Source organism: Budorcas taxicolor, chromosome 25 (assembly GCF_023091745.1).
Source record: "Budorcas taxicolor isolate Tak-1 chromosome 25, Takin1.1, whole genome shotgun sequence".
In the NCBI taxonomy this organism is placed as follows: Eukaryota; Metazoa; Chordata; class Mammalia; order Artiodactyla; family Bovidae; genus Budorcas; species Budorcas taxicolor.
Genome location: NC_068934.1, coordinates 51113817 through 51141181, shown reverse-complemented (window position 1 = coordinate 51141181; position 27365 = coordinate 51113817). Strand labels below are relative to the sequence as shown.

The 27365-nt window shown below is 58.4% G+C and overlaps 1 protein-coding gene across 3 annotated transcripts in view; it reads left to right on the top strand.

Annotated features, from left to right (window-relative positions):
* The window catches only part of AP2A2 (adaptor related protein complex 2 subunit alpha 2), a 68570-nt gene extending 41635 nt beyond the window's left edge, over positions 1-26935 (top strand). Inside the window, exons 5-22 of one of the 3 annotated variants that reach the window (XM_052662558.1) lie at positions 420-549; positions 2429-2530; positions 8989-9097; positions 10310-10457; positions 11210-11372; positions 12353-12496; positions 13385-13567; positions 14085-14182; positions 14557-14788; positions 15009-15182; positions 19516-19676; positions 22186-22268; positions 23657-23748; positions 24533-24654; positions 25313-25429; positions 25515-25584; positions 25725-25859; positions 26552-26935. In XM_052662558.1, the coding sequence (XP_052518518.1) occupies positions 420-549; positions 2429-2530; positions 8989-9097; positions 10310-10457; positions 11210-11372; positions 12353-12496; positions 13385-13567; positions 14085-14182; positions 14557-14788; positions 15009-15182; positions 19516-19676; positions 22186-22268; positions 23657-23748; positions 24533-24654; positions 25313-25429; positions 25515-25584; positions 25725-25859; positions 26552-26629 (2341 nt within the window). In that variant the 3' untranslated portion in view covers positions 26630-26935. Of the gene's footprint in view, positions 1-419; positions 550-2428; positions 2531-8988; positions 9098-10306; positions 10458-11209; positions 11379-12352; positions 12497-13384; positions 13568-14084; positions 14183-14556; positions 14789-15008; positions 15183-19515; positions 19677-22185; positions 22269-23656; positions 23749-24530; positions 24655-25312; positions 25430-25514; positions 25585-25724; positions 25860-26551 lie in introns of all 3 variants that reach the window. The other 2 variants (XM_052662557.1, XM_052662559.1) reach the window with 2 other exon arrangements.
* Positions 26936-27365: the final 430 nt, after the last annotated feature.

The window sequence follows — 27365 nt, the reverse complement described above, 5'->3', positions numbered from 1 at the left end:
CTTTTCCCGTGTGTCCCTCCAGGCCCCTCATGGGTGCAACTCTGTCCCCTGGGGGCCGCGGGGTGTCGTCCGTGGGCTCTGGTTCCTTTAGGACCATGGGGTGTCGTCTGTGGGCTCTGGTTCCTTTAGGACCACGGGGTGTCGCCTGTGGGCTCTGGTCCCCTGGGGGCCGCGGAGTGTCATCTGTGGGCTCTGGTTCCTTTAGGACTGTGGGGTGTCGTCCGTGGGCTCTTGTCCCCTGGGGGCCGCGGGGTGTCATCCGTGGGCTCTGATTCCTTTAGGACCATGGGGTGTCGTCCGTGGGCTCTTGTCCCCTGGGGGCCGCGGGGTGTCGTCTGTGGGCTCTGGTTGCTTTAGGACCACAGGGTGTCATCTGTGGGCTCTGGGCTGTGCTGGCCTCACTCTTGCTTGTCTTTCAGAGACACCATGGACAGCGTGAAGCAGAGCGCCGCCCTGTGCCTGCTGCGCTTGTACAGGACGTCCCCGGACCTTGTCCCCATGGGCGACTGGACGTCCCGTGTGGTGCACCTCCTCAACGACCAGCATCTGGTGGGTGCCTCTGGGTCACGCCCACCCTCCCCTGTGGGGCAGCCTCTTCCGGGCCAGGGCCACGTGAACAGCCTCGTGTGACTTCCAGGATGGTGAGGAGGACACCCCTGGCCCGGCCGTCGAGCTGGGAGGGCCTGCTGGGGGAGGCTGGGAGCCCCTCCCTGGGGTCAGGGCAGGGGAGCCAGGGCCTCTGACGCACCCTGTCCAGGTGTGGAGGGGCTCCTGCTGGTGGGGCAGAGGCAGCACAGCCCAGCACGTTGCAGGGGCGCTACGTCCACTGGGGGCCTGCAGAGACGTGTCTTTCTGCACTCCGTTCAGGGCTGCCGTGGGGCTGTCCTATGGCCCCGGGGGCTCTGACACACAGGCCGCCTAATCCACACGGCTGGACGTGAGCCAGGCCCGAGCCTGCTCTGTGTCGTCGGCCAGAGCAGCGGGATGTGCAGTGAGGTAGTGTCTGGGTTGGCCATGAGTCACAGGCCCTTGTCCACACTGGCGCTGGGAGGTGGGGTCAGATAGGAGCTGATGCCGGACAGGTGGCCTTGTCTTGCTGGAATCCTGTCTACAAATGGGAGAGTCAAGGTTCCACATGGAGTTTCCCATTGAGCACAGAGGCGTTAGCATGTTAGCTGGCTACCGTGTGTTTTCCCAGAAGAGAAATCTGCCTTAAAGATGAAATGAGGACTGAACGGTCCACACAGGTGGACCCACGGGGCGAGGGCGGGTGGCCGTGCGGGCTCGCCTACCGTGGGGCAGCCTGCAGCATCCCTCCATGTCCCCACACTCATGGGGGAAATGGGGTCCGTGCAGGCGACCTCTCCTTGGGGCGGGATGTCTCAGCCAGGAGGCCCCGCTCCTGGGCCGTCCGTGTGCCCGGCCGTCTCTCCTCCTTGTGTTCTCATGTGCGTGGCTCTGCAGCTGGTGCACGCATTGGTGCCTGCATGGGTCCAGGCCGCAGGAGCCCAGTGGCGGTGGGCAGGGTGGGGTGCGTCGCAGCCCAGGGTGGACTGGCGCCTGTCTACTGTGGGCTCTGTGTCGCGCATCTCCCAGCTTTGCCACCAGAGGCCTGGGGTTGGCCTCTTTGGTCTCAAGGTCGGGGATCCCCCGGAAGAGGACCCCTTGTCCACCCAGAAGAAGCAAGCAGGCCCTTCTGGGAGCAGCAGGAGAAGCGGGGGGCCGTGAGGCGCAGAAATCTCCGTGTGCATCTGGTCCCTCCTGAGTCCGGCATGGCCCAGGCGTCGCCCAGGAGGAGGGGGAGGAGGCAGCCTGGGCGTGGGGGCCCCTGGCCCTCTCTCCTCACAGCTTCTTTCTGCACAGACCACTGCAAGCGTGCAGGGAACATGGGGCACCGTGCTGGGGAGCTGACCAGCTCCCTTGACCTCACTGAGGGGATCGGGTCTCATCCAGGCCCAGTGGAGCTCCCCAGTCAGGGGGCAGAGACATGGCTTGGACCACATTTGAAAATGGGGAAGAATGGGCTTTCCTGTTTTCCACGATCTCAAATTTGGGTTGGAAAGATTCCTGTGAGTCTGAACGTAACGTGTCCATCCCTTTGCAGTCCACACGGAGTGACCTAGGTCAGGGGCACCGAGGGGGTGGGGGGGCGGACACGGGGCCTGGGGCTGCTGCCCCGTGCAACCTCCCTGAGGCAGGGCGCCAGGCTGAAGCATGCCGGGTCTCCACGTTTTCAGAGAGAAGGGTAAGCAAGGCAACAAGCGACGTGTGCGTCTCGCTTTCTTGAAGCATCGAGGGCTGATGGGGGTGGCCTCGGGGTGGCCAGCTGTTGCTGAGTTTAACATTTTGTTTAGAAGACTAGTTTCAGATGAGAAGCTGTCTGCAGGTCCTCTGGCGGGCGTCTGAACGTGTGTGTGTGTCTTCTCAGGGTGTGGTAACTGCCGCCACCAGCCTCATCACCACCTTGGCGCAGAAGAACCCGGAAGAGTTCAAGACCTCTGTGTCTCTGGCTGTCTCCAGGCTAAGCAGGGTGAGTCTGCTGACGGGGGCGGAGCTCGGGGTGGGCTTGTTCCTTGTCATGTCATCTTGCTGGCGCGTCCCTCTCGGAAGCAAGGCCTCTGGGCGGTCTGCGGTTCGCAGGTGGACGTGTGTCTTGGTCAGTGACTGGCAGGCTTTCCTCTGACCCCGTATCAGGAGTGTCCTGCGGGCGCAGGAAGCGTGCCAGGCAGAGCCCCGCCCCCAGCGGCTGCTGTGCGCTGTGCGGCGCCTCCTGCTGACGAGGGCTCGCGGCCCGTGTCGCTCTGTGACCGGCTCGCTCTGATCATCGGGGTCGTGAAGTCATGGAGTCGTTTCTCCTGCTGATGGTTGAGGCGTGTTGCCGGGCAGCGTGTTTACCTCTCTGTGCCCTGTCTTGCCCACCGCTTGGCTGTCCCCTCTGAAGGCCACTGTGAGGAGCCTGCGGCCCCCTCCCCGGCCTGCGGCCTCTTGGCCTTGACCCTTCTGGGCACTTTGTCCTGTTGCTTTCTCACCTACACTTTCTTGATCACCCGTGAGCTAGGGCAGCTCAGTGTGTTTGCTTGCTTTAAAAAAACTTTTTCTCAAGATAACGTCCCTTTGTTTTATCTGTTTTGGCCACACCGTACAGTAAGTGGGATCTTAGTTCCCTGACCAGGGGTTGAACCTGTGTCCCCTTCTCTAGGACCATGTCCTCTGAACTACGGGACCACCAGCGAAATCCCTTTATTGGCGTCTTGAACCCCTTCTTTTGTGAAGAGCCTCTGCAGTCTTTCACTCCTTTTTCCACGATGGTGTCTTTTCTGTTGTTTTGTGAAAACTCTTGTTTACTTTTTTGGCAGTACCTCTCGGCATGGAGAAGGGAATGGCAGCCCACTCCAGTGTTCTTGCCTGGGAAGCACAGTGGAGCCTAGCGGGCTGTAGTCCATCGGGCCCCGAAGTCAGACACGACTGAGCAGCTAAACCACCTCCCGGCGAGTGGGGCCTCGGTTCCCGACCAGGGCGGAACCCCCTCGCCCTGCAGTGGAAGTGTGGGCTGCCACGGAAACTTCCTCTTTGTGTTTTTCAGATACGAACACTTTCTTGGTTAGACTGGGTTAAACCAGACAAAATTTCCAACATTTAACCATTCAGTTCAGTTCAGTTCAGTCGCTCAGTCGTGTCTGACTCTTTCCGACCCCATGAATCAAAGCATGCCAGGCCTCCCTGTCCATCACCAACTCCCGGAGTTTACTCAAACTCGTGTCCATCGACTTGGTGATGCCATCCAGCCATCTCATCCTCTGTCGTCCCCTCCTCCTCCTGCCCCCAATCCCTCCCAGGATCAGGGTCTTTCCCAATGAGTTAGCTGTTCGCATGAGGTGGCCAAAGTATTGGAGTTTCAGCTTCAGCATCCGTCCTTCCAGTGAACACCCAGGACTGATCTCCTTTAGGATGGGCTGGTTGGATCTCCTTGCAGTCCAAGGGACTCTCAAGAGTCTTCTCCAACACCACAGTTCAAAAGCATCAATTCTTTGGCACTCAGCTTTCTTCACAGTCCAGCTCTCACATCCGTACATGACCACGGGAAAAACCATAGCCTTGACTAGACGGACCTTTGTTGGCAAAGTAACGTCTCTGGTTTTTAATATGCTCTCTAGGTTGGTCATAACTTTTTTCCCAAGGAATAAGTGTCTTTTAATTTCATGGCTGCAGTCACCATCTGCAGTGATTTTGGAGCCCCAAAAATAAAGTCTGACACTGTTTCCACTGTTTCCCCATCTATTTCCCATGAAGTGATGGGACTGGATGCCATGATCTTTGTTTTCTTGCCAATATTCTTGCCTGGAGAATCCCATGGACGGAGGAGCCTGGTGGGCTATGTCCATGGGGTCGCAAAGAGTCGGACACGACTGAGCAACTTCACTCACTTAGTTTTCTGAATGTTGAGCTTTAAGTCAACCTTTTTACTCTCCTCTTTCAATTTCATCAAGAGGCTCTTTAGCTCCTCTTCCCTTTCTGCCATAAGGGTGGTGTCAATATGCATATCTGAGGTGATTGATATTTCTCCCGGCAATCTTGATTCCAGCTTGTGCTTCTTCCAGCCCAGCATTTCTCATGATGTACTCTGCATATAAGTTAAATAAGCAGGTTGACAATATACAGCCTTGACGTACTCCTTTTCCTATTTGGAACCAGTTTGTTGTTCCATGTCCAGTTCTAACTGGGGGACTGGAATGCAAAAGTAGGAAGTCAAGAAACACCTGGAGTAACAGGCAAATTTGGCCTTGGAATACAGAATGAAGCAGGGCAAAGGCTAATAGAGTTTTGTCAAAAGAACACACTGGTCATAGCAAACACCCTCTTCCAACAACACAAGAGAAGACTCTACACATGGACATCACCAGATGGTCAACACCGAAATCAGATTGATTATATTCTATGCAGCCAAAGATGGAGAAGCTCTATACAGTCAGCAAAAACAAGACCAGGAGCTGACTGTTGAAGAAAGTAGGGAAAACCGCTACACCATTCAAGTATGACCTAAATCAAATCCCTTATGATTATACAGTGGAAGTGAGAAATGGATTTAAGGGCCTAGATCTGATAGATAGAGTGCCTGATGAACTATGGAATGAGGTTCATGACATTGTACAGGAGACAGGGATCAAGACCATCTCCATGGAAAAGAAATGCAAAAAAGCAAAATGGCTGTCTGGGGAGGCCTTACAAATAGCTGTGAAAAGAAGAGAGGCAAAAAGCAAAGGAGAAAGGGAAAGATATAAGCATCTGAATGCAGAGTTCCAAAGAATAGCAAGGAGAGATAAGAAAGCCTTCCTCAGCGATCGATGCAAAGAAATAGAGGAAAACAACAGAATGGGAAAGACTTAAGATCTCTTCAAGAAAATTAGAGATACCAAGGGAACATTTCATGCAAAGATGGGCTTGATAAAGGACAGAAATGGTATGGACCTAACAGAAGCAGAAGATATTAAGAAGAGGTGGTAAGAATACACAGAAGAACTGTACAAAAAAGATCTTCACGACCCAGATAATCACGATGGTGTGATCACTCACCTAGAGCCAGACATCCTGGAATGTGAAGTCAAGTGGGCCTTAGAAAGCATCACTACAAACAAAGCTAGTGGAGGTGATGGAATTCCAGTTGAGCTGTTTCAAATCCTGAAAGATGATGCTGTGACAGTGCTGCACTCAATATGCCAGCAAATTTGGAAAACTCAGCAGTGGCCACAGGACTGGAAAAGGTCAGTTTTCATTCCAATTCCAAAGAAAGGCAATGCCAAAGAGTGCTCAAACTACCGCACAGTTGCACTCATCTCACATGCTAGTAAAGTAATGCTCAAAATTCTCCAGGCCAAGCTTCAGCAATACGTGAACCGTGAACTCCCTGATGTTCAACCTGGTTTTAGAAAAGGCAGAGGAACCAGAGATCAAATTGCCACCATCCACTGGATCATGGAAAAAGCAAGAGAGTTCTAGAAAAACATCTATTTCTGCTTTATTGACTATGCCAAAGCCTTTGACTGTGTGGATCACAATAAACTGTGGAAAATTTAACCATTCAGTTCAGTTCAGTCGCTCAGTCGTGTCCGACTCTTTGCGACTCCATGAATCGCAGCACGCCAGGCCTCCCTGTCCATCACCAACTCGCGGAGTTCACTCAGACTCACGTCCATCGAGTCCGTGATGCCATCCAGCCATCTCATCCTCGGTCATCCCCTTCTCCTCCTGCCCCCAATCCCTTCCCAGCATCAGAGTCTTTTCCAATGAGTCAACTCTTCGCATGAGGTGGCCAAAGTATAGGAGTTTCAGCTTTAGCATCACTCCTTCCAAAGAACACCCAGGGCTGATCTCCTTCAGAATGGACTGGTTGGATGTCCTTGCAGTCCAAGGGACTCTCAAGAGTCTTCTCCAACACCACAGTTCAAAAGCATCAATTCTTCGGCGCTCAGCCTTCTTCACAGTCCAACTCTCACATCCATACATGACCACGGGAAAAACCATAGCCTTGACTAGACGGACCTTAGTCGGCAAAGTAATGTCTCCGCTTTTGAATATACTATCTAGGTTGGTCATAACTTTTCTTTCAAGGAGTAAGTGTCTTTTAATTTCATGGCTGCAGTCACCATCTGCAGTGATTTTGGTGCCCCCCAAAATAAAGTCTGACACTGTTTCCACTGTTTCCCCATCTATTTCCCATGAAGTGATGGGACCAGATGCCATGATCTTTGTTTTCTGAATGTTGAGCTTTAGGCTAACTTTTTCACTCTCCTCTTTCACTTTCATCAAGAGGCTTTTTAGCTCCTCTTCACTGTAACCGTTACTGATCTGCAAATATGACAGCAACTTTATGTGGTTCAGCCTGCTCTGTGTTTAAACATCTCGTCCTGCTCTGTACCTTGCCATCTCACTCTGGTGAAGTCTTCTCTGATCAGAAACCCCATGTTTTAATATATTCAGGCTTCCTGATCCTTTCCCCTGGGGTTAACGCCTTTGTGTCCCCAGACGTGTGGTCTGTCCCTATTCTGAGGGCTCACTGTAGGTCGCCAGTCCAGCTGACCCGGCATCACTGTGTGGTGAGGCTTTTTCTTGAGTCCTGTCGTCCCAGCACCGCTGCGAAGGCGCCTCCCTCCACGCAGACCCTGGTTTCACTGTGAAGTAACCTGCCGTTGCGCAGACACCGCTGTCTGTGCTGAGCACCTCTGGTTCTCTGTGTGTCTTGGCGCCAGTGACTTGACTTTGGGTTAATTTGATGTCCAGTGACACCAGTGACTCCCGCCCCCAGAGTCCCATGGGGGCCACCTGTGCCTGTAGGTCGGTTTTGGGAGAATCCACGTCTTCGCAGCCTTAAGGCGCTGGCGCCTGTGGCCGCGGTGTGTCTCCCCAGTCACTTAGTCTTTAGTTCCTGTCAAATACGCGTCATAGCTTTTCAAGGAGAGGTTCTGTTATTTTTGTTTAACTTATCTTTATATACTTTATTTTAAAGATGCTCTTCTCAGTGATACCTTAAAAATGTTCTCATAAAATTCTGTGCTGGTTTGTGCTGGTGGACTTTGTATACTGATCTTGATGTTGGCAACCTTGCCAGACTCACCCCTCAGAGCTGGCAGTGGTGTCTGTAGACTGCTTTGCGTCTTTCTGTTCCGTTGTGTGTTCCGTGGACAAGGGCAGCTCTTTTCCTTTCTGCTTTATTGCTCCAACTCGGACCTTCCCTGCAGTGTTGAAGTGAAAGGTGATTGGTGTGTTTTTCTACTTTGAAGGGAAAGCCTTTGATGTTTCGCTGTTAAGTATGACATTGGCAGGTTTTAACCACGTCCATGTCCTTTGCCACATTAAGGAAATTCCTTTTTATATCTTTGCTAACAATTTTATTAATTAACTGGTGAAGCCATGTGAACTTAGGGTTTTCTTTGTGGGGCAACCGCTAATTATGGATTCAATTTATTAAGTAACAAGGCTTCAGATTTTCTTTTATCAGTTTTGTTAAGTGGCATTTTCTTAACCGTTTGCTAACTTAGGTAAACGCTCAGGTGTATGGGCAGAAGTCCCTCTGTTGGCCCGTCTTCAGTTTGCTGTTGGATATTTGCCCTTTCGTTTTGCTTGATTTATCTTGTCAAGTATCTAAGAATTTCTTTGACTTTGTTGGTCCTGTTTTGATTTTTGTACCTTATCACTTTCTGCTTCTATCTTTATTGTTTTCTTTTCTCCACTATCTTTGGGCTAATTTGCTAGTCTCTTCCAAACCCTTGAGATTAATTCTTCAATACTTCTGTTTTTGTATTTGTTTCAAATATGTGCATTTAATGCTCTGAGTTTAACTCTGAGCCTGGTTCAGCTGCCTGAGGGGCATTGGAAAGGCGGCCCGGGGTGGCGGCTGTGTCCCCGTGGTGGCGTGGTCAGGCGTGGCCGGGTCCGCTCCATGTGCCTGCACCCCGGCTGCTTCTGCTGGGCTCCCCGCTGCTCTGCCCGGCCTGGAACTCACCTGTTTCAGGTGACCTAGCGTCACGGCTGAGCTCTGTGAGGGGAGCCGCTCCGAGCCCCTGCCGTGGGGTGTGGGGAGGCACGTGCAGCGGGTTTGCGGGTGTGTGGGTGTGTGGGTGTGTGCCGTCCCCGTGTGCACGGGGGCGCCGTGTGTCATGTGCCCTGACTCTGTGGCGCAGGTGGTGGGGGTGAGAGTGGAGGCCCTGTGCCCGCGGGGCCTGCCCTGAGGGCGGCGGGGCGTGGGGCCAGGCGGGAAGGGTGGGGCTCCCACCCAGGCTCTGGGGGCCTGGGTCCTGAGGGCGGGGTTGCTGGCGGGCTGGGTGCCGCAGGCCCGTGTCCCTGGGGGCGGGGCTGCCCTTGTGTGGCGGCTCCTCTGGGGCTGGGGGCTGTGCTCCTGCCCCTCAGACCGGGCCGAGCGTGTCTGTCCTTAGCGCGCGGCGTGGGGCCCTCGGGGACGCCAGCCCCGAGCCCCCTCGCTGTGCCTCTTCGCAGATCGTGACGTCGGCCTCCACGGACCTGCAGGACTACACCTACTACTTTGTCCCGGCCCCCTGGCTGTCGGTCAAGCTCCTGCGGCTCCTGCAGTGCTACCCGCCCCCAGGTAACAGCCGCGCAGAGCCTGGGGAGGGCCTGCTGCGGCCTCTTAACACGCCACCCTCCGCTCTCCTGGCGCCGGCGCCGGCTCTCTGGGCCTCTGATGCTCTCACAGCCCTTGGCTTTCCCGGAGCAGCTGGTCGAGGACGCTCACTCCACTGCGACTGGGCTGAGCTCTGCTTCTGTGCGTTCTGCACGTGCGGGGTCAGATCCCTGTGGGTTTTTGAAACAGTCTTTTAAAATAATTCTTGAAACCGGTTGAAACTTCACATCCAAAACTGTGTGTGTTACTTTAAAGTGCATGTCATGGATATTGTTACGTTTGCTTTATTTTAAACTATGGCAAGTAACTAGAACCACTGGTTTGAGAACGCTCATGAGTTTCTGTTCCATGCTTCCAGATTGCCTCCTACCAAGATGGCTTTCTTGTTGTAACCTCCGCACTTTAGCTTTCATTTGTTTTTGTACAGGGTATGTCTGTTAAATTCAAGTCACTTTGTGTCCTGAGTGTTTTTTATACTAAGTGTGAGCTGCTCGCCCTGCAGCAGAGCTGAGCAGGTGCGGGGCTCCATGAGGCCTCACCCCTCCTGCTGGCGGGCCTCCACCCCGCAGCAGGGCAGTGGTTCTCTTGGTGGAACTGGCCGCTGCCTTCTTCCTCCCAGGCTGGGGCAGCTCGGAGCCCCTGGGGGTGAGTCTCACTGTCGCCTCCTCCTTTCAGCCCCGCCCCGCCCCGGGCGGCCTCAGGAACCCTGCCGGCCCCCCGCCCAGGTGCCTGGGGGCCGCCCTGCCTCGCGTGGCGCTGAACAGCTGCTTTGGAGGCAGGCGGTGGTTGTTTCTGGAGTTCTCGTGTTTTTACTACTTCCTTAGTCTTTCTTGGTCTGCTTTGACTAGAAGCTGAACTTCCTTCTGTTCTCGCTGCTCTTCGCGTGTCTCTGCTTCTCTTGGTGGCAGGCAGTGGGGGCCCCTTCATCCCTCCCCGCCCCCGCCAGACCGTCATGCCGGGTGTTCTGTCACTGGGATTTTATTTTCCTCAGCTTATATGATCTGTATTTCAGCAAAGACTTGTGTCCCTGGCCGTCAAAGCCTCTTGACTTAGGCAGCCTCAGCGTTTGAGTCGGGATCCTCGCCTTCTGTCGACAGGCGGGAGGCAAGGGTTACCGGGGCTGGGGCAGGGCGGGCTGCGGGGAGTTGGCCAACGGCTGTCTGTTTTGCCCAGAAGACCCTGCAGTGCGTGGCCGCCTGACCGAGTGCCTGGAGGCGATTCTCAACAAAGCCCAGGAGCCGCCCAAGTCCAAGAAGGTGCAGCACTCCAACGCCAAGAACGCCGTGCTCTTCGAGGCCATCAGCCTGGTCATCCACCACGACAGGTGGGCCTGCGCGCGCTCTGCCCCTGCCCTCCACACGCAGCTGGGCGCCACGCTCTCGCCTCTCCTGGGGGCTCCCCTTCTCCTGGGCGTTCCACCGGGCCATCCGCTCCCCGGGCCACCCAGGCACCAGCGTGAGTGTGTGTCCTGCGGGTTGCGTGGGTTGAGGTTGTGGCAGGGAGGTGTGTGGAGGCCACGCAGGGTGGGGTGGGGGTGTTTCCAGGTCCCAGCAGGTGCACCCACCAGAGTGCCGTGGTTCCACGGACTGGGCACTGTTAGCAAGCTCCCCTGCCGGGGGGTGTGCCAGTCTTGGCCGTGTCTGAAGGGCGCAGATGTCACGAGGACAGAGTGAAAAGCGAGCAAAGACCCCCCCCCCCAAATCCCCGTGGTGCATGGAGCTGGCGCTTGACACCAGTGACCTCTGTGCACCGTCCCCACCTGCGCTCGCCTTCTCCACGTTGGGGCTTTCATCCCGTCAGCCAGGCGGGCTCTCTGGCTGAGCGTGTCACCTCTGGTCGAGGCATGATGAAAACTCGGGTCCCTTGGCCAGTTTGGTGTGGGGGCTCAGGCTCCTGGCCGCCCTTGGCCCTCTGGAGGTGGGTCCCGTGGATGCACTCGGAAGCGCTCTGGGGGTCCTCATGTGGTATTGGCCAAAGTGAGCGTCAGGCCTCGCGTCCTGGGAGGCCGTGGTGGCTCAGACGGCAGCCCTGGCCAAGCGGGGACTCCCTGCCCACCCGCCTCTCCCGTCTGTGCAGCGAGCCGAACCTGCTGGTGCGGGCCTGCAACCAGCTGGGCCAGTTCCTGCAGCACCGGGAGACGAACCTGCGCTACCTGGCCCTGGAGAGCATGTGCACGCTGGCCAGCTCCGAGTTCTCCCACGAGGCGGTCAAGACGCACATCGAGACGGTCATCAACGCCCTGAAGGCAAGCGCCCTCTCTCCCCTGTCTCTCAGGCCGGGTGGGAGCTACTTGTGGGCTCCGGGATCCTACACGCTCGGCCCCTGGGTGGTTCTGCACTCTGCCCCGGAGAGGCTGGGCGCACGTGGGCACCTCCCACTGGGTCTGGCACGTGAGCAGACCTGCAGTAAGAATGGAGATTGGTTCAAAGCCAAAGAAAGAAGAACAGTGAGATCGGCGAGTCTGGTCTTCCTGGTAGAAGGATAAGATACTTTGTCCGTATTTGCAAGAAAACGCACTCTTTGGGAAAGGATATTTGCTTTCCCAGGGAATTCAGATGCCAGAGCAGGAGCTCCTGCTTCGTGAGGTTTGTTCCTCAGGGTCAGACACAGCTGGTCGTGCACGTCAGAAAGCTGAAGGCGGGCGGGGGAGTTACAAGCTGCCGCCCGGCTCCTGCGCTAGAGCTGAGAACAGGTCTGACCCTGTTCCTTTGGGTTTACGTGTACTTAATAGACATTTTTGGTGTGAGTTTTGAACGCGAGGGCTTACAAGCGTTTGGAATTTGCTTTCTGGTGTTTTGAATTACGCCTGGGTGGTTGTGGTGTTTCTTCTAGTCGCTGCCTGGGTCAGAAAGACGCCCGTGTGGGCTGTGGCGGCTCCCGGCAGCGCCTCTCCCGCTCTCCAGAGCCGCGGAGCGGCTGCGCCCTCACTTCTCAGGGTCTGGGGTGGGGCTGGGAGTTGGCACAGTCACGGGCTCCCAGGTGACGCAGAAGGGGCCGGTCTGTGACCACACAGTGGGTGGCCTTTGACCCGCGCGCCCCCCCGCCCCCCACGCCGGGGACAGAGCAGGAGCCGGGGCAGTGGTTAGCGCGTGGCGGTTAGGGCTCCGCAGGACGCCGGACTGGGATGGTGAGGGGGCCGAGCTCCAAGGGGGGCACTGGGACGGAGGGAGACCCCCCGCACCCGCCCAGCCGCCCTCATGCTGCTGCTCCTGTGCTCACCCCCAGACGGAGCGGGATGTGAGCGTGCGGCAGCGGGCCGTGGACCTCCTCTACGCCATGTGCGACCGCAGCAACGCCCAGCAGATCGTGGCTGAGATGCTGAGCTACCTGGAGACGGCGGACTACTCCATCCGAGAAGAGATTGTGAGTCTTGCGGCCTCCGTCGTCGGGGCCTCCGCGCTCGCATCTGGGCTGAGGCGCTTCTTCACGGGGTCTGCTGCGGGCTGGAGGAGAGTGCTGTGCTGTGCTCAGCTTTTTTGTCAGCGTTCTCAGTAGAGCTCCAGTTTCTTGGAGTCACTCTGCGGAGGCCCTGATCCTCACTCTCCACCTCCCCTGCAGAGGCCCCGGAGGCACGGGGCTCAGCCCCAAGGGAGCGGGCGTGTGGGCACTGGGGCCAGCGTGCGGTGAGGGGCCTCCAGTGTCCAGCTTTAGGGGCAGCTCTGGGCTTGGAGGACTTGAAGCCGAGGGCACTGACAAGGCGGGTGCTCCAGGATGGCCTCGGGGCTCGTTATGCAGGGTCGACGTGGAGGCCAGAGGAGGCGCACAGCGGGTAGACCGGGCTCTGGGGCGTGGTCAGGAGGTCAGGCCAGGGGCAAGGTGGGTGTGAGGGCCTCCGCCGCCAGAGGGCTGGGCTCTGGGTCCGCCGTCGATGCTGCCCAGGGCGGCTCCGTGCAAGCGGAGGCTGTGCCTGGGGAGGCGAGGGGCCTGCTTCCCACAGCCTGGAGCAGGCACCCCCGGGCAGCAGAGAACAGGCAGCAAGTGAGAAGGGCTGGTTGGCCGGCGAGCTGTCCCAGTGGGGCTCACTGGCGTGGGTGTGGGCGTGGCTTCCTGGGCGGCTAAGTGCGGGTGGGGTGGGAAGGGCCCACTGTGCCTCTTGCAGAATCCATTTCACTTACTCTCTGTTCTGCTTTGCGTGTCCTCTGCATCTGTCCTGGAACCTTAAACTTTCGGGATTCCTTGGAGAAGCTGGGGGGCGCTCTGGTGCGGGTTCAGATCCTCCTGAGTCCCTTCCTGGGTGGCCGTGCCCTGCAGGTGCTGAAGGTGGCCATTCTGGCAGAGAAGTACGCGGTGGACTACACGTGGTACGTGGACACCATCCTGAACCTGATCCGCATTGCCGGCGACTACGTTAGTGAAGAGGTGTGGTACCGCGTTATACAGATCGTCATCAACCGGGACGACGTGCAGGGTTACGCCGCCAAGACTGTGTTCGAGGTGCGCCGGCCCTCCCTGCTTCCCTGCCAGCTCTGGGCCCGCGTCCACCTCCACGGGCGTCTCAGTGCCACGTCTCCCTGATTTCCACATGGCTGCCCCGGGTGAGGTGCTCTTGGTTGGCCAGAGGCTGCCTGAGCAAGCTGCCCAGGGCAGGGGGCTCCCACTGGCCTCCATGTGCCCCTGCCCCTGTCCAGGGTCTAAACCGTAATTTTTGGGAGCAGCTCCTGTTGAAGGGGTGGGATCGACCATGGACCTGTCCCCGGGCTCCCTTGCTACTGACCCTTCTGCTGAAGTGGCCGGGAGCAGGGAACGGGGTGGGCAGTGTGGTTGGAGGGGGGGCAGAGGGCTCAGGAGGCTCTGGGGACTGTGGCCATGTGCACAGGCTCCCTGGGAAGGCTCCTGGGCCGCACTCCTGGTTCCTCACGCAGCTTGGCCGCTTTCTCCGGAGCCCGAGCCCGTGCTGCCTCCACCTGTGCGTGAGCTCTGGGCGCTGGGTTCACGGCGTGCTCCTCCACAGGCGCTGCAGGCCTCGGCCTGCCATGAGAACCTGGTCAAAGTTGGCGGCTACATCCTCGGGGAGTTCGGGAACCTGATAGCAGGGGACCCGAGGTCCAGGTGAGGCTCTCGACTGATGCCTGGTTGAGGCCAGCTGATGTCTGGAAGTCCTCGGACAGCCCGGAGCGAGGGCACGTCCGTTGAGGACGACTGTGCGGAACATAGGGATTCTGGGGGAAAGGAGGTGTGGCCAGTGGCCGACGCTGTTTCAGGGGAGCCTGTACTCGGCCTGGAGCTGGAAACGTGCAGGTCCTGGCGAGGGTGGGGCTCCTCTTCGCTCCCGGCCCCCCCGTCCTGGGGGCTCAGGCAGGGCGGGCGTGGCGCGGCGTGAGACCGAGAGGCGGTGACCCTGTGCCCGTGCCCCCCCCGCCCCGCAGCCCCCTGACCCAGGGAGAGGCAGTGACTCTGTGCCCGTGTGCCCCCCCGCCCTGCAGCCCCCTGACCCAGTTCCACCTGCTGCATTCCAAGTTCCACCTGTGCAGCGTGCCCACCAGGGCACTCCTCCTGTCCACCTACATCAAGTTCGTGAACCTCTTCCCGGAGGTGAAGGGCACCATCCAGGACGTGCTGCGCAGCGACAGCCAGCTGAAGAACGCCGACGTGGAGCTGCAGCAGCGTGCGGTCGAGTACCTGCGGCTCAGCACCGTCGCCAGCACCGATATCCTGGTGCGACCCCCCTGTCCCCCCCAGCCCCCCATCCCCCCTCACTATCCCCGTCCCCCCATTCCACCCCATCCCCGGGCCACCTGGTCCCTGTCGTCCCCCACCGTTTCCCCCTGTCCCCCCCACCCCCGCCGTCCCACTGCCCCATCCCCAGGCCGCCCTGGGTAGGGGCTGGAGGCCATGGGGCTTTGTGCCCTGCCGACCTGGGCTCCTTTCCCGCCAGGCGACTGTCTTGGAGGAGATGCCCCCCTTTCCAGAGCGCGAGTCCTCCATCCTGGCCAAGCTCAAGAAAAAGAAGGGCCCGGGCACTGTGACCGACCTGGAGGAGGCCAAGCGGGAGAGGAGCGCCGATGTCAATGGGGGCCCCGAGCCTGCCCCAGCCAGCACCAGCGCTGTGGTGGGTCCCTCCCGAGGGCCCTGCCTGCACAAGCTCTGGGGCGCCTGGTGCCCGAGGTTCAGGACTCCGGATGGTGTCCTGGGTGGGCTGACCCAGATGCAGTATTTGTTGTTAGACTGTCAGACAGTCATCTGGGGTCCTCTCGGCTTTGGATTTGGAAAATGTGGTCATTCTTGCGTGACGGCTGCATGGGGGCCTCTCCTGCCACCCCGGGCTGGTTTCCAGGGCTTCCACCTCCTGGGGTCCAGTAGTGAGTGGGTTAGAGCAACCTCCCTGTTCACACGAGTGCCCTGAGAACGTGCCCTCTGATGTCTGTCAAGGAAGACGCCGTTTTCAGAGTTGTGTTTCCTCTCTCGTCCCCGCTTGGGGGGCTTCCAACCACCGCGGGCTTTGTGGCTGCCGCGTTGGGAGGCAGCCTGGAGAGCAGGCCCCACCCAGGATGCTGGTCTGGCGATGTGGCCAGCTGCTCACACTGTCCGGCAGCCCCAGTGAGGATGCACCCGAGGTAGAGGTGCCACGTGCCCGTGCGTGGACAGCCTGGGGCCAGGATGGTTTGCTTATGTATGGTGCCAGGATGCTTGTGTGTGAGCCCTGGCGCTCTACATGTGGGGGCACTCGCCTGACCCCAGGCCCGCCGTGAAGCCTGTGCTCATGCCTGGCCCTGGGCTTGGGGCCTGTCACAGTCAGGACCTCCCACCCAAGCCCTGGCGCCAGCTCTGCAGAGGAGCCTGGGGTGGTGCTGGGGATGGAGTTCTTGTGTGTCCCCAGGGTTCAGGTGGTCTGATGGGGGCGGGGTAGGTGAGGCAGGAGGGCAGAGAAGGGCCGGGGTCCCTTCTGCGTGGGAGTCTCGTCCTAGGGCTTCTGCCTCCAAACTCAGAGGGGAGGCTCCACCTTGAAGTGGCGCTGAGATACCTGGGCTTTATTGGGGAACCTGTTAGGCCTTTCACTTCTGTGTAGCATCAGCTGGAACCCCTTTTGCTTAGGGTTGCACATCCCCCTGGAGGTGGTTTTGTTTGGGACTGTTGGGGGGCTCGGCCCCTGTGGCTCCAGGACGCTTGTCTGTGCGTCTGTGGGGTGTCTGCAGGCTGCCTGTGCCCTGGGCTTTGGGCTGGAGGGGGAGGGGGGCCCGGAGCTGCCCCCACCCCATGGGCTGCAGCCCCCTGGGCAGGCGTGACCTGTGCAGACCGTGCGCCAGGCCAGCTTCGTGGGGAGGGTCTCCCCGCGTCCTGAGAAGAGGGCCAGGTGCTTCTAGGGGTGACTCCAGCATTGCCAGGCAGAGGTCCTGCAAGGAGTCTGGGGAGGGAGCTGGCGTCCTGGGGGATCTCCCAAAGAACCGCCTAGCGTTTGTGTGTTCACATTTGACTTAGTGGGACCAAAGGGTTTTTCTACCTTAGAAAGCATTTGAACTGTTCTTCAGGAACCAGTGGTAGACGTCTTGCAGCAGGTGGCAGGGTCCTGAGCCGGTGGGCAGGCTCCCAGCAACCACAGAGACCTGGCTGGTGGGCGGGGCTGCCTGTGACTTGTCCCCCAGACTCCCCAGCAGCACCAAAGCTTCTGCTGATCCTTCCCCACCGGCCCTCTGGCTCTGGGCCCTCCCTTCTCCTGGGGATTCCAGCCTGGCCTGTTCTGCGTCTGGCGCCACCCTGCCTGCCCACCAGCCCGCTTCCTGCCATGGCTGGGCCTTAGTGCATTGCTGCCCTTGAGTCCTCAGGCCTCCCAGACCCACAGCCTCTCTGCACACATGTGTTCTGTGACGCTTCCTTGTCTTCATGTGGAATCCACGTGTGAGGTCATCTGCCTACACATGGAGTTGTTTAAGAAACACAGTGCAGCCCCGGGTATCAAAGGGGGATGAGCAGTCACTCGTGCCGAGGCCGTGGTTCCATCCAGGATGTCACCCGTGTAGTCTAAGAAACGCAGTGCAGCGCTCCGGAGATCAAAGGGAGATGAGCAGTCACTCGTGCTGAGGCTGTGGTTCCATCCAGGATGTCACCTGGAGCGGGACATCCTGGGGTGTGAAGTCAAGTGGGCTTCAGGAAGCGCTTCTGTGAACAAAGCTAGTGGAGGTCATGGAGTTGCTGCTGAGCTGTTTTGAATCCTGAAAGATGATGCTATTAAAGCGCTGCACTCAGTATGCCAGCAAGTGTGGAAAATTCAGCAGTGGCCGTAGGACTGGAAAAGGTGAGTTTTTATTCCAGTCTCTAAGAAGGTCTATGCCAAAGACTGTCCAAACTGCCTCACAGTTGTCCTCATTTCACATGCTAGCAAGGTAATGCTCAGAATCCTTCAAGCTTGGCTTCAGCAGAACGTGAACCGAGAACTTCGAGATATTGAAGCTGGATTTAGAAAAGGCAGAGGAACCAGAGATCAGATTGCCAACATTTGATCATGGAGGAAGCAAGGGGGTTCCAGGGAAACATCTGCTGCTGCACCGCCGACCGCACTGAAGCTTGTGTGTGGATCACAGCAAACTGGAAAGCTTCTTACGGAGACGGGACTACCAGACCACCGAACCTATCTTCTGAGAAACCTGTATACAGGTCAAGAAGCAGTGGTTAGAACTGGACATGGAACAACAAAGTGGTTCCAAATTGGGAAAGGCTGTATATTGTCACCTTGCTTATTTAACTTCTATGCAGAGTACATCATGTGAAATGCTGGGCTGGTTGAATCACAAACTAGAATCAAGATTGCTGAGAGAAATATCAACAACCTCAGATAAGCAGATGGCACCACTCTAATGGCAGAAAGTGAAGGGGACTAAAGAGCGAGCCTCTTGGGGAGGGTTACGGAGGAGAGAGGAGCGTGCCGGCTCACGGCTCCACAGCCGTAAGCTCAGCGGCGCCGGCCCCGCCCTGGGCGCCGGGCGGCCTCTGCTGCATCCAGGTCTGTGGCCCTGTGGCCTGTCGCCCGTCAGGTTCCTCTGTCGACAGCAGTCTCTGGTCCCATCGCTTGTCGGCAAGAAGGGGAGAGAGTGGAGGCACTGGCCGATTTTATTTTCTTGGGCTCTCAGATCACTGCGGATGGTGACTGCAGCCATGAAATTAAGACACTTGCTCCTTGGAAGAAAAGCTCTGACAAACCTAGACAGTATATTAAAAAACAGAGACATTAGTTTGCCAACAAAGTTCTGTACAGTCAAGGCTGTGGTTTTTCCAGTAGTCATATACAGATGTGAGAGTTGGACCATAAAGAAAGAAGGCTGAGCTTCGAAGAATTGATGCTTTTGAACTGTGGTTCTGGAGAAGACTCTTGAGAATCCCTTGGACTGCAAGGAGATCCAACCAGTCCATCCTAAAGGAAATCAGTCCTGAACATTCATTGGAAGGACTGATGCTGAAGCTGAAGCTCCAATGCTTTGGCCACCTGATGGGAAGAACTCACTCGTTGGAAAAGACCCTGATGCTGGGAAAGATTGAAGGCGGGAGCAGAAGGGGAAGGCAGGAGGAGAAGGGGACGGCAGGAGGAGATGGTTGGATGGCATCACCAACTCGATGGACAGGAGTCTGAGTGAACTCCGGGAGCTGGTGACGGACGGGGAGGCCTGGCGTGCCGCGGTCTGTGTGGCCTTACAGTCAGACACGACTGAGCGACTGAACGCCTATTGCGAGTGGCCCCCCGTGTAAGTCCTCAGCATGACCTGAGGGCAGACGGGCTGCTGCCTGGGTTGGGTGCGTCCGCGTGCTGGAGAGAGGAGGGGTGGCTCTTGGAGAGATGAGTGCCGCAGAGCCAGCGCGGTGCTCACTGCAGGCACGCAGCGACTCCAGGAGGGACTCGGGGGCTGTAAGTGGACGCTGGCCCGCAGGAGGGTCCAGATGAGTTCTCACAGGCCGGGTTCTTGCTTCGACGTGATCCGCAGGATCATAAGAACCCTGCGGGCTTCTGGAACTTGTGTGCCCGGGCGGGGGCAGTGCCACCTCTATGCAGCCGGCGAGGGGACACGTGAGTGACTGTGACGAGCTGCACGTTGCGTCTCCTGTGGTTTGAGAGGGGTGTTGGAAGGACTTTGTTCTTTGTCATCTGCCTCGTGTCAAAACTTAAAAAAAAACAACAAAGCAGTTAGAAAAAATCTGTTCTGCAGAACTTTGATCCACTTTTTCTCTGTAACACAGTAGGACTTAGAGATGTCTGCGGGTGCATGCTCGTATGGTACCCGCTTAGTCATTTCGCCTCTTTCGACATTTTTAGATGCTTGACAGTAACGTGCACAGCTGTGTCTCTGAAACCAGACGTTTCTTTTCGGTGCTGTGGGCGGTGAGGGTGCAGGCACTTGTGTTGCGTGAAGCCGTGCCCGGCAGCGTCTGCACTGACCTGCTCTTTCCCTGTTTTCCAGTCCACGCCGTCTCCATCGGCAGACCTCCTGGGTTTGGGGGCTGCGCCCCCCGTCCCCGCAGGCCCCCCGCCCTCTTCCGGAGGGCTCCTCGTGGATGTCTTCTCAGACTCGCCCTCCGCGGCTGCGCCCCTGGCTCCCGGCTCCGAGGACAACTTCGCCAGGTAGTCTGCCTCCCGGCCCGAGGGGGGCCTCCCTCTCTCCTGAGTGTGTCCCAGCCCGGCGGCAGGCGGCAGCCGGCGTCCATCCCCGTAGCCCCTCACCCTGCCGGGCCTGCGCCCTGGACTCCGCGTCTCCAGTTATTGAGGGAACTGGGACTCCAGGTGGGCGAGGGAGCGGGCCGCCCCAGGGCTCTCGCCGCAGCTCACGCCGTCCTCTGCACTGTGCCCCTGGGCCTCCAGTTGTGCCCGCGGCTGCCCTCCAGGGGCCCAGCTGGTGTTTCAGAAGCGCTCTTCAGTTGCACAGTCGCTGCTTTGGCCGGGGGGGGGGGGGGGTCTGTAACAGACCCCCAGGCCCGCCCTGCGCCGCCTCTGGCCGCTCCCCCCTCGTCGCCTGCGTGACCGCTGTCCCGAATCGGTGTGCCTGCTGTGGGCTGGCGGAGTGCTGCCTGGGCTTGCCTTCGCTGTGTCCCCTGAGGCCTCCCTCCCTCCCTGCCTTTGGTGCTTGGTGGGTCCTGTCCCTTCTCGGCTTGCTCTTTGTGCTTCTGTCTCTTGAATCTTACGTCTGGATGAGAGGTGGGCACCCCTCACCAAGAGCAGAGCGGCTGCCCGGCCTCGGTCCTGGGCCGTGGCGGCTGTGGTCTGCAGCCTCCGCCCTCTGCCCGCCCCACACGCCGACCGGCTTCCTATGCTGCAGGAGTGACTGGGCGGGCAGCTGTGCAGGGCTCCTCCTTGTCTGGCTGTGGCTGAAAACACTTTTTTTAGATTGAGATGTAGTTGGTTGATATCAGTGACTCGCGGCTTTTGTAGACACCAGAACAGCGGCTGTCTTTGCCTGAGCGTGGGGCGAGTCCGTGTTGCTTCCTGTGTGGCGCACGGCCGTCTGCGCCTCCCCATCCCCACCCCGGCTTCCCTCTCCTGCTTCCTTCTCCCCGCTGGTCACCGCTGGTTTGCCCTCTGTCTGTGAGTCTGCTTCTGTTTTGATATATGCGTTTAGTTCTTCGAGTCCATGTGTGCATGGTGACACACAGTCTCTGTCTTTCTCTGATTCATTTCCTTAGCAGAACGCCCTCCGGCCCGTCCATGTCACACGTGACAGAATTTCACTCTTTTCTATGGCTGAGTAGTATTGTGTCATATATATGTGTGTGCGTGTGTATGTATGTGTGTGTATATACACACACACCCCGTGTCGTTATCCACTCATCTGCTGATGGACATTTGGGTGGTGTCCGCATCTTGCTGTTGTAGACAGCTCTGCGCTGAACGTGGGGGCACATGTATCTTTCTGAACGGTGTCTCTGCCCTTTCTGGATATATACCCTGCAGTGGAATTGCTGAGTCAGGTGGTTGCCCTGGGTGGGGAAGATCCTCTGGAGAAGGGAATGGCAACCCACTCCATTGATCTTGCTGGAGAATCCCATGGACACAGGAGCCTGGCGGGCTAGAGCCCATGGGGTCACAGAGAGTCAGGCACGACTCAGCGACTGGCCTTTCCCCTTTCACGGCAGCTCTAGTGTTCTCTGAGGACCCTGGGTGCCCTGCCCGCGTCTGCAGCAGCTCACCCGCCAGCAGCGTGCGCGGGCCTTCCCCCGCCGTGTGCGCACTGACACGTGTCTCTGTCCGTGGTGGCGGCTGTTCTGGCCTGTGTGAGGTGACACCTCACTGTTGCCGTGGACCCCGTCTCCCTGCTGGTGCGTGATGTGGAGCACCTCCTCACCTGCCTGTGGCCATCTGTGTGTGTGTCTTCTTTGGGAAACTGGCCGCGCAGGCCTTCCGCCCGGTGTCTGATTGGGCGGCTCGGTTCCTGGGACCGGAGCTGCGTGAGCGTCTGTGTGTGTTTGGAGGCTGGCCCCGCGCTGGCTCTGCCGTTCGGAGGTGTGTTCTCCCGCTCAGGGGGTTTTTTTGCTGGTGGTCTCTCCTGTCGTGCGGAAGCTTCTAATCAGACCCCGCTTGCTTTTGCATTTGTCCCCTTTGCCTTAGGAGCTGATCCAGGAAAATGTTTCCTGTGGTTTATGTGAAAGAGTGTTCCGCCCGTGTTCTCTTCTAGGAGTTCAATGGTTTCAGGTCTCACGTTTAGGTCTTTAATCCACTTTGGGTTTATTTTTGTGTATGGCGTGAGAAGGTGTTCTGGTTTCATTGTTTTCCACGGAGCTGTCCAGCTTTCCCAGCGCCAGGGTCCGGGGGAGCAGGGGAGGGGCCGGGCGGGCGTGTGTGTGTGTGCACGTGCGCCTGCGTGTTGGGGGGGTGCCTGTGTTCTGCCTGTGTCAGTGGGAAGCCAGGGGCAGGTGAGCAGCGCTTTCACGGACAGCAGGCTGACCCGCCCCGTGGGCCGCGCTCGGCTCACCTGTCTCCGGGGCGCTTGCAGCGGAGCTCACTGGAATGTCTCCTGCCTTTCCCATTCTGTCCCAGAGAAGGCTTCCAGCCTTGGTGTCCCTTAAGCCCCTTCTCAGAACTGGTCTTGTATTTTCAGTGGGTGACTCTGAGTGACTCACACGCTGTCCCTTGTCCCCAGGTTTGTCTGTAAAAATAACGGTGTGTTGTTTGAAAACCAGCTGCTTCAGATTGGACTGAAGTCTGAGTTTCGGCAGAATTTAGGTATGTGTTTTACTTCTTGAGTGAAAACGTCTCTCATAAGGGTCTGGTTTCCAGAATATGTAAAGGAGTCCAAGTCAGAAACAGAAAGAACCCAAGTGGAAAAATGGGCAGAAGCCTTGAATAGATATTTCTTTGAGGAAGACATTCAGGTGTCCAGAAGCGCTAGACAAGGTGCCTAGCATCACTAACAACCTGGGAAGTGCGGTGAGGCCACACTGAGGCGCGTTCACATCCGCAGTGTCTACTGTGAGCACGGAGCCAGCGCCGGAGGACAGGAGGGACCAGAGCCCCGCGCGCTGCTGGTGGGCTTGTCAGTGGGGCGGCTGTTGTGGAAACACTGGAGGTTTCTTACAAGATTAAAAGTAGGGCCATCGTGTACATGACCTAGCCGTTCCGCTTCTGGGTGTTTACCCAATTACGTGACAAGAGGGAAGGGCTGAGCAGACAGCCGCACACCCACGTTGGCAGCAGCATCAGGCACAGCCGCCAAAAGGCGGAGACAGCCCCAGTGCCCACCCCTGAGGAGTGCACGCACCGGACATGGTGTGAACCCACCACGGGTGCTGCTCAGCCTTAAAGGGGAGGAAACCCTGACACAGGCTTTAGCGTGGATGCCCCTCGAGGACGCAACGCTCAGAGAAGCAAGCCAGCCGCAGAGGAGGTCCCTGGAGGGGTCTCACCCGCAGACACAGGGAGTGGGCGGGGCCGGGGCTGGGGCCGTGGGGGGAGGGCAGTGAGCGTCCAGTGGGGACGGAGTGTCCGTTGGGGAAGATGGACAGGTTTCTGGGGCTGGTGGTGGGGAAGGTAGCACAGCCAGGGGAATGTTCTAGTGTCCCGAGCTGTGCGCCTGGAAACGGTTAGATGGTGAATTGCAGATTATATATATTTTACCACACTCTTTAAAAAAGCTGTTTTTGCTCTCCCCATATCCCCCGCAAATTATGCATGCTGACTGTTGGGACTGCCCCTTCCCCGTACCCTCGTGGAGCCTGTCCTGGAAGCAAGTGGGGAGTAAGCAGGGAGGAGGCGGTGTGTCTGCCCTGCAGGGACCCTGACCCTTCTCAGTGAAACTCAGAACTTTGCATTGAGTTTAGGAGTTAACTCCGGGCTGTCGTGGAGTCAGCCAGGCGCTCGGTGTTTCTTATACCGTAGGGGAGCCATGCACGCCTGTGTGTGCTTTCTAGGAGCGGTGAGGTCCCGTTCCATCCGGGACTCCACGGGTGCAGACGTCCACGGAGGCCTGCGCCTTCTCCTCTGATGGCACAGGGCTCCCCGTGCTTCGCCCGAGGGTTCGGGGTGCGGTCGGGGTGGGGCGGGGGCTCTGTTCTGCCCCTGCCGCTCAGGGGCTGCGATGTGCGCTGTGAACAGGCTGCTCTGCTCACTTCCAGGCCGCATGTTCATATTTTATGGCAACAAGACCTCCACACAGTTCCTGAATTTTACCCCAACACTTATCTGTTCGGACGACCTCCAGGCCAATATCCTTGGTCCTGTTGCCACTCGGGCCACAGGCAGAGTGGGTGGGAGGGTGGGCTGGGAGGACGCTCCCGGGGCTGGTCCTGCAGCGTCAGGGTCTCTGACTGGTCTCGGGCCGCGTGTCCATGACCCTGAAAACTGCCTGCAGGCACGCTCCAGCCTCCCGTCACTGGAGAAGTCCCCAGGCAGAGCCAGGGCTGGGGCACCGGGACCAACTGCAGCCACAGACAGCCCTGGCGGACAGCAGGGCTGGATGTGAGCGCCTCCCGTCCGTCAGCCTCACCATCCGGGGGCCTGCCTGGGAGGATGGACTCCCAGATGGTGAGGGGCGGGCGGCTGACCTTGACTGCCCAGGGCGCCACCTTTTTTGGAGAAACTGTGAAGTAGGAACCTCCTTACCTCAGACCAGATCTGTTTTTCAGTGAGTTCAGTCGTTCAGTTGTGTCTGACTCTCTGTGACCCCGTGGACTGCAGCACGCCAGGCTTCTTGTCCACCACCACTCCCAGAGCTTGTTCAGACTCATGTCCATTGAGTTGGTGATGCCATCCAACTATCTTGTTTTCTGTTGTGCCCTTCTCCTCCTAAGATCTGTCTTTATTTAAGATAAACACCTTTCAAACGTAGACTGTTGACGCTCAGTTTCTGTGGCTAGCCGTTAAAGACAGCTTGCAGGTTTTTTCTGTGGGCGGGATGAGTGCTCTGCCCTGCTGAGCCCTCCTGGCCCCCCTTGGCTGCGGGGCTCAGCTGCGTTCCCCTCATTGCCTCGGCCTCCTTGACTCCCGCACATCTGAGCCTGCAGACGAAGCCCGTGGACCCAGCCGTGGATGGGGGCGCACAGGTGCAGCAGGCGGTCAACATTGAGTGCGTGTCTGACTTCACGGAGGCGCCGGTCCTCAACATCCAGTTCAGGTGGGTGCGTGGGCGTAGCCATCACTGCCGTGGCGCGGGGCCTGCTGCTCGGAGGCCGGCTGCGCAGGAGCGCCTGGTGAGGGTCCTCCCCAGGTGCATGCTCGGTGTCACACGCCCCACACGCAGGCTGGCTGTCTCTGGCATGTCTGTGTTGCTGCCTTGCTCGTCCCTGCTGTTTTTCAGCGGCTGGTAGAGTGAGTGAGCAGGCTGCCCTGTTGGGTATCTGTAAGGTTAGATTCTGGAAAAGCATGCTCTGAAACGTGAACTGCATAGAGATTTGAAGACAGTGTACTGTGTAGAATCGAGGGAAATAGACGTGCAGAATTTTGTTTCATTCTGTAGGCGCTCTTTTCTTTAGTCGTTTTATGGAAGGAAGGAATGACCCGCACAATTTAAACTCACTTGGACTGCTGGGGAACGGGAAGAGGTGGCAACTGTCCCTGCTCGTTGTGACCAACCTGGCAGCGTTGGCTGAGGGTGTGTTTCCCAGCATCCCCGGCTCTCGATGACTGTGTGCTGAAGATGGACCGTCTTCCTGGGGCCCCGGGCCGCCTTTCTGTGCCCCAGGGGTCTCACACTCAGGACCTGGTCCTGGCTGAGTCTCGGGTTTTCTGCGCATTCGTGGACTCCTCCCAGTGGACCTCTGTGTTGCTCACAGGTATGGGGGAACCTTTCAGAACGTGTCTGTGAAGCTGCCTATCACACTCAACAAGTTTTTCCAGCCCACGGAAATGGCTTCTCAGGATTTCTTCCAGCGCTGGAAACAGCTGAGCAAGTGAGTGGCAGCTTGTCCATAGGTGGACAGGTGGGCGGGGGCCGGGCTGCAGCCAGCTGACAGGGCGGCTGCTCTGTCCCCACAGCCCTCAGCAGGAGGTGCAGAGCATCTTCAAGGCCAAGCACCCGATGGACACAGAGGTCACCAAGGCCAAGGTACCGGTCTTGCGATGGACGTTCCCAGGGTCGGGGCGTGGCCTGGCCCTCTGAGGAGACTGCTGGGCTCTCCTCTCGGAGGACTCTCCCCTCTGCGGGCGCCGGCGCCACGGGCTCCTGCTTCTCCCCTTTCTCCCCAGATTATCGGCTTTGGCTCTGCGCTCCTGGAGGAAGTCGACCCTAACCCTGCCAACTTTGTGGGCGCTGGCATCATACACACCAGGACCGCCCAGATTGGGTGCTTGCTGCGCCTGGAGCCCAACCTGCAAGCCCAGGTGCAGCCCTTGGTGTCGCTGAGCACGCTTGGGTGGCGTTCACCGCAGTGGAGTGTGTGCACAGGGAGGTGGGCAGGTCCCACGGGTGGCCATCTGGTGCGCTGCACGGACGCGCACACCTGCCTCACCACCACCACCGCCCACTGGTGCCCGCGACATTCCCATCGCCCCATGGAGCTCCTGGGCACCCCCCGGGAGGCCGCGCTCTGTGGCGTGGGGCCCCCAGCTTCGGCAGGCGCTTGTTGCTGCTGCGCCCGTGGCAGCCCCTGGTGGAACATGTAGGGAGGTGCACTGTTGGCTCGTCCGGCACGCCTGTCCGTGGATGTGGGGCTGCTGCAAACATCGGGTGTCCTTTGTGTGCACGTGACTTCATTTCTTGTGGGTGCCACCCGGGTGGGCTGGCAGGCTCACGGCATCCAGGCACCGTCAGCGCTGCTGCCCCGCCGCAGTGCAGTCCTGCTGCCCAGCAGCTGTGCTTGAAGGCTCCAGTTGGTCCCCATGTACACAAGCGCTTGTTATGTCAAGCTTTTATTTTAGCTGAAAGCGCCTTTGATGCTTGAGTCTGTCAACTGGCTGCCTCAGGGAACGGCTGAGCAGGGCCTCTGGGGGCTGCCGGGCGGGGCCTGTCCCCAGGGTGGCTGCTGCCCGGAGTGTCCCCGCCCCACCACTACCTGGTGTGTCCTCTGTTCCAGATGTACCGACTGACACTGCGGACCAGCAGGGAGACCGTCTCTCAGAGGTTGTGTGAATTGCTGTCAGAACAGTTTTAAAGCAGCAAGGGCGGAGCGTCAGGCTCCCGCCTGTGCATCTCTCCTGTCTCCACCGCTCTTTGTTGCTGAGCTGCAGGTCCTCGCCCTGCCTGGTGTCACAGCCCCCAGCGCCTCCCAGCCCCGCCTCTCAGCCTCGTCCCTCCTGGGGATGGATGGGGAGCCTGTGTGCCCTTGAGGAAGGGGAGGCTCAGCCTGGACCCAGCCAGCCTGCCGAGTCAGGTGGAAGGGCATGGCTCCCGGGATCAGTTCTTACAGAAATCAAGACAGTTCTGTGGTTAAGTCTGCACATTAAAGGGAAATTAGAAGTTCAAATGAACGTGGAGTTTTTTTTTGAAACTCTCAGGATGCCGTGTTCTCTTACTGGTGGTTCATCTCTGAGGCCCTCAGAGGAGAGGCCGTGTTCTGTCTGCAGGACTAGATCTCGGCTGCTTGGATGGGCGATGGGGAGGCTGTGGGTGTATTTGCTGGGGGCCTGGGGGCCTGTGGGCACTGAGTTCTGCATCTGCAAGTTAGACGGGGCTGTGTTCTCAGCGGCTGTCAGGGAAAACTTGTCCTGCCCAGACTGAGTTCGGCTCCCTTCCCCAGGGCTGTGCTGTTAAAGGGGGGCTTGTAAGGCCCTCCCACTGAGTCCTGGTGTGCACAGGGGAGGAGGGTCCCTGGTGGCCCTGGAGAGTGTGTTCCTGGCCTCACGCGTCTTTGAATTCATTTGGGTCACGGGGCCCAGGGCTGGGTCCCG